General features: G+C 40.4%; 1 protein-coding gene across 1 annotated transcript; it reads left to right on the top strand.

Moving 5' to 3' along the window:
• The first annotated feature begins 1,038 nt into the window (after positions 1-1,038).
• On the top strand, positions 1,039-4,078 carry LOC127953036 (uncharacterized protein DKFZp434B061-like). The gene is made up of 4 exons (XM_052551930.1): positions 1,039-1,059; positions 1,283-1,447; positions 1,722-2,949; positions 3,891-4,078. Exons 1-4 carry the CDS (start codon positions 1,039-1,041, stop codon positions 4,076-4,078), a joined length of 1,602 nt encoding a protein of 533 aa, XP_052407890.1.
• The last annotated feature ends 1,922 nt before the right edge of the window (positions 4,079-6,000 follow it).

Genomic DNA, 6,000 nt, shown 5'->3' with positions numbered 1-6,000 from the left:
ACATCAGACCTAACAAGCCAATAGCAGTGATGGTGTTTCCTTGGTTACCACCAGGGTGCGATTTGTGAAAAAACAGAGGGTGGGATGTTTTGAAACATTTTAATTCATAAAAATAAATAATGAGAACACGAACTAGATGATGTCATGTCATCTAATTAGCATATTTATGATGTAAGTGCCTCCCTATGCTCACATACTGCAATTTAATTTAACCATTTAATTTAATTCTCAATAAAACTGTTTTTATTACTATATTTTAATGTTTCTGTTGTCAGACAATGGAATGAATATTATATTGACTAAAACACGGTCCATTAAGACTAGGATGGTTGTGCTGTGACTGATGTCGGCTATACTTGCTTGTAAAATATTAGAAGCAACAGAATATATTTATTTATTTTTTTACTGAAAGTGCTGCTTCTCTCTGCACTCGCTCATGCAGAGAGAGGGTCGCGCTGGGAAAGAGAGACCTTGTGCTCGTGCGTCAGCACCAGAGAGTCTCAGAGATTTAATAAAGATTACCCAAAAAGTCGCTAGATGTGTCGCTAGTCGCTTTTTTGTAGAAAAAAAAGTCGTTAAATCTAGCAACAAAGTCGCCAAGTTAGCAACTCCACTGCCCAGCAGACCGGCTTCAACCGTCTCGCAAGTATTGTTAGGCTATGAACCATTTAGATATCGCCGTGGCCGGGACATTGAGCAAGTCTGCAGAGTGGTGAATACAGAGAGCCGACGCGCCAGCCAAAGTAGCGCATTTTAAAATAAAACGGACTTTAATTAAACCACGGATCTGTGATAAGTTTTGTGATCCGTCTCGCCACTAGTGTAGTAGCACTGATCACTTTGAGGGGGGGATAAATGTATCCCCACCGGGGATAAAAATTATTCAGCAGAGGCAGGGATACATTGACCAGAAAGGGGGAAATCCCACGCACCCCACCCCACCCAAAACTTATATTTTAAATCATGTTGGTAACCAGACAGTGGATGTTAGGCAATGACTTCCATTACAGTTTTTTTTTCTCTCTAGTATGGAAGTTGATGGCTATCATCAACCTTTTGGTGAAAACATTTAAAAATATTTTTTTTTTTTGCGTGTTCAACAGAAGGGAGGGATTTGTACAGTTTTGGAACAACATCAGGCTGAGTAAATGATGACAGATTATTTATGTATGGGTGAGCTCGTTTTTTTTAACTTATTTTTATTTTATTTTTTTGTATTGTGCTACTTGCCTTTACCTATGGTTTGACTTCCATTCTCGGTTATGTTGTTCTTTGTTTACAGAGTCTAATTTATTTTGCTGGGGCTGCTCCCTCTGCCACGGAGGACTTCCTCTTAACATCTCCAAGTCCACTTTTGCACCTCCGCAGTCAACAGACTGGAACCCTAAGGGAGTGTGGTTTGTTGGAGTCAACAACCATATTTATTCATTGGACACCAGCTGGTCAGGTTATTTAAACTCTGCTGTTACTATCATCTGGAATTACATAAATAAAACTTAAGTTCACTCAATTTCATAGTGGTGCAACAGGTGTTTCTTTTTTTAAATGTTAAATTAAATTGGTGGATTTGGGTGGGTGACGGAGGGGGATTACTGGCCATTATTATAATCCAACACTGAATTGACCAAATTTATAGTAATCTTGGCTTTGCATGCTTTAAGCAGAAAAAACATTTGATATTTCTGGAAAGTTACACTAACACGTTTATTTTCTGTGATAAGAGTTTACCTGGTGCACTGGAGTCACAGGCTCCACCACAGGTTTCATCGGAGTCTCAACCTAGATCTCCACCGTGTGCTTCTCCAGGATCTATACCACGGGCTTCTCCACCACTGGCTTCTCCAGGATCTATACCACGGGCTTATCCACGACTGGCTTCTCCAGGATCTATACCACGGGCTTCTCCACCACTGGCTTCTCCAGGATCTATACCACGGGCTTCTCCACCACTGGCTTCTCCAGGGTCTATACCACGGGCTTCTCCACCACTGGCTTCTCCAGGATCTATACCACGGGCTTATCCACCACTGGCTTCTCCAGGATCTATACCACGGGCTTCTCCACCACTGGCTTCTCCAGGATCTATACCACGGGCTTATCCACCACTGGCTTCTCCAGGGTCTATACCACGGGCTTCTCCACCACTGGCTTCTCCAGGGTCTATACCACGGGCTTCTCCACCACTGGCTTCTCCAGGATCTATACCACGGGCTTATCCACCACTGGCTTCTCCAGGATCTATACCACGGGCTTCTCCACCACTGGCTTCTCCAGGATCTATACCACGGGCTTATCCACCACTGGCTTCTCCAGGGTCTATACCACGGGCTTCTCCACCACTGGCTCCTCCAGGGTCTATATCATGGGCTTCTCCACCACTGGCTTCTCCAGGGTCTATTCCACTGTGGCCTTCTCCAGGGACTCCACCACGGGCTTCTCCACCGTGGGCTTCTCCGGGGTCTCCACCACTGGCTTCTCCAGGGTCTATACCACAGGCTTCTCCACCACTGGCTTCTCAAGGGCCTCCACCACGGGCTTCTCCACCAGGGGCTTCTCCAGGGTCTCCCCTTTGGGCTCAAGGGTCTTCATCACTGTCTCCTCCACAGAGTCCACCAAGAAGACATTTAAGCTCAGGTTCTGACCTAAGGGCAGTGTTGCATAATCTGCAATCAAATATTAAATTTGAAGAAACACCACCAATGGCAAATAGGGTTAATGTTGTAAGGGGAGACATTATAGAATCCGCTTTCAGAGCATTTAGGAGGAAGCAGTTTAGCCCTAATTGCAAGTTGGATGTGGTGTTTGTTGACACATGTGGTCAAGGTGAAGGAGCAGTGGACAATGGTGGACCCACCAGAGAATTTCTGACCCTTCTAATGAAAGAACTTCTGAGTTCTCGTTATTTCGTGGGACCTGCATGGAGGAAGAACCTGGGATTGGACTCCGTAGGTATGTACATGACTGGACCACACATGAATAATTAACACACACACACACACACACACACACACACACACACACACATATATATATATATATATATAAAACACACATAAACATACATGTACACATATATGTGTATGTGTAAAATGGATGGATAGATATGTGTGAATACAACCCAAAATTAACAGATCCTTTTTGGAAAGGGTTTTAACAATGCTTTCCATGCTTGTTTGATGAACCATTAAAAATTATGGTCCATGTACCTGTGAAACAGTCCTAAGACACTAAATGTTTACAGACGTTGTTGTCAACAAAAATTGTCACAATTACAAATACTTGGTACACTAAAGAGACCTTAAGACCGACTGGAAAAACAAGAGCAAGATTTCCAAGGTTCCTAATAACCTGAGAACATTTCATAATCCTGCTGCAGTGAGTCATGGGGACTTCAGATGTGGACAGAATAGTAAACTGCAACGTCCATAATGTAAGATGCTTAAGACTGTGCTACAGATAGACAGGAAGGACAACTGATTGTCTATGCAGCGCCAAACTACATATGACCATATGTGGCCCAACTTGTTTGAGAATTTAAAAGCGTTTTGGTGTATGATAAATGGGTCATGTATTGCGGTCCATGAGGATTAGATGAATCAAGATGTAGTTTACTTTTGGACCCCTCGACCATTTGTGAATAGACTATGAATTTTTGCATGTCCTCACTTTTTAGCTATTTTTTTGTACAGCAAATTCTGAGCATATTTCTTTTTTTCACTGATCTTTGGACCAGGTCATTTTGGTAAAAGAGCTGAGGCAGATGTCTAAGGTCTCTGTTTCCTAGTTACAGCCAAATAATACAATACCAGCTACCGGTAAAGTCTAGAACTGTATATTACCTTCCTAACTTATAAAAAGACATTTGCAATTCTGTATGATTACATTTACAGGACTCAACAGGGGCATCTACAGAGTAATTGGAAAAGCAATATCTGTCTGCCTGGTTCATGGAGGGGTAGGGCCCCATGTCTTTTCACGGAGACTGCTTTGCCAGCTAACTGGGGAGCCAACACCACCTGTAGACATTGAGGAGGTGGATGATGAAGACCTCAAACAACAGTTGCAAAAGGCCAGTTGAAAATTTACACAATATGCCACATTAAGACATTTACCATTTTGAGGGAGAAATTACAACTAATTGTCATCTATGTTGATGGTGTATAAATTGTAGTAAAATAATGTAAAACCAAAAAGGATTTAACTGAACACTATTTGAGGTATTTGGTGTCACAGTCTCTGCAGTAGAGCACTGTTGCTCTCCACCAACTGTGCTTATCAAAAGTATGATGGGGAAACAACTGACTGATAACACTGCTTAATGCTTATTAGTTCAGACAACCATGTTGCATTATGGGATCGTTAAAGCTATGCATGAAGATTCACCAACACTCTGACAGTCCGATCTCTGTGTGAGGTGTGATTGTTATACTTGTATAAATATCTAAAATGCATGTTTGTAAAGTGAAAATACACCTTTTGAATGGAATTAAATGACAAGCACTTTTAGGATCTTTATTTATTTTTATAAAGCAACATAACTGAAGTGATCATGTTTATCAGCAGAATAGCACGTGAATGGAAAACGCAATATCCAACTTTTGATCTACTTCAAGAGCTTAGAACAGTTGTACTGCAGGACAATATTCTGCCATTGAGAAAAAAGAACACATCATATTATTATTTTTTTGGATTAGTACTTATGGTTACACTTGCATCCATTGCACATATCAAATTTGATATCTTGGTGAAACTATGTACATTAAAAACAATATAGAAAAATTTTATGTCACGGTCCACCCATTACTTTGCACGTACATTCAAAGTTTGAGTCACAGACTGGATGGCAGTAACGTCTTGTGTCATTGAAATCCACCAACAGAAAAATTGTTCTTCACAAGTTGGTAATGTCATGTTGTAAACAAATGTTTGTTCGTTGCAGATTCAACAAGCAAAAACTGTAGTTGAAACCCAGGAAGCTGTAGAGGAGGCAGCCTCTAACCTTATTATTCTGGGATGCTTGACTGTCATCAGGACATTAAAAGCCTGTGATGAAGTTTTGGCTTCCTCTTTGAAATTTTATTTGGAGGGTAGATTGGAAGCACCCTTGAGACAGTAAGTGTTTGGATTATACTTGTTGTTTCTTTGACAACCTTTTTGTGTCCGTACATTCCCTGAATGTTTTAATGGGGGCTTTTGCAGCAGAGGAAACTTTTCATAGTTCCTTGAATTATTGGCTTTTTTAGCATGCTTGCACTGTTTGGGGAAGCTAAATTATCTTCTGCACAGTTGGGTCTAAAACCGTTCACTAGGAACTACAACTGACGTAAGTGTACGCTAATTGGCCAAACGCATACGAAACACCAGCTACCCAGACCCGGAATATTGTCCAGAATATTGGCTTTTTAAAAAGCCATGTAAAATAAATTCTCCACAAACATGGAAAACGTTGATAATTGTCAATTTGTCTGCAGCATTGTGTTTTTTTTCTTGGACTCAATGATGGCACTGCAAGGTGTCATAAGCAGGGTTTCTGTGGGTCCTTAAAGAGTTACATTTAGTTTTATCAAATGTAAGGCCTTAAAATCTTTAATAGTACATGAAAGTTATGATTTACTAATTATGATTTAAATGTAATTTGATTAATTCAAACTGCTGATTCATTCAGGAATTAATCAAACGGCTCTTTAGTCACACTATTCCTTCAAAACGCTTATTCAGTCAGAAAATAAACACCGCTGTGCTGCTCTGAGATGAACAACTCTGCTATGGCTTTAAAGGTAATTACTTTCTGCAAAACTGAGCAAAAATGCAGTTTAAAATAAAACTCAAATTATAATTGAACTGTAGTACAGTATGAAATCACATTTAAATTTGTGACATTTGGGACAAACACCACTTGTGTGATACTGCTCTCGCTGCTCCTTTGATATCACTTATTGTATATTAATACTAGACAAAAACACATACTGGGGCACTTTTGCACCAATATCTTGAATTTTA

Source organism: Carassius gibelio, chromosome B3, assembly GCF_023724105.1.
Source record: "Carassius gibelio isolate Cgi1373 ecotype wild population from Czech Republic chromosome B3, carGib1.2-hapl.c, whole genome shotgun sequence".
NCBI lineage: Eukaryota > Metazoa > Chordata > Actinopteri > Cypriniformes > Cyprinidae > Carassius > Carassius gibelio.
Note: the sequence above shows the minus strand (reverse complement) of the source record. Positions and strands in the feature narration are given on the sequence as shown.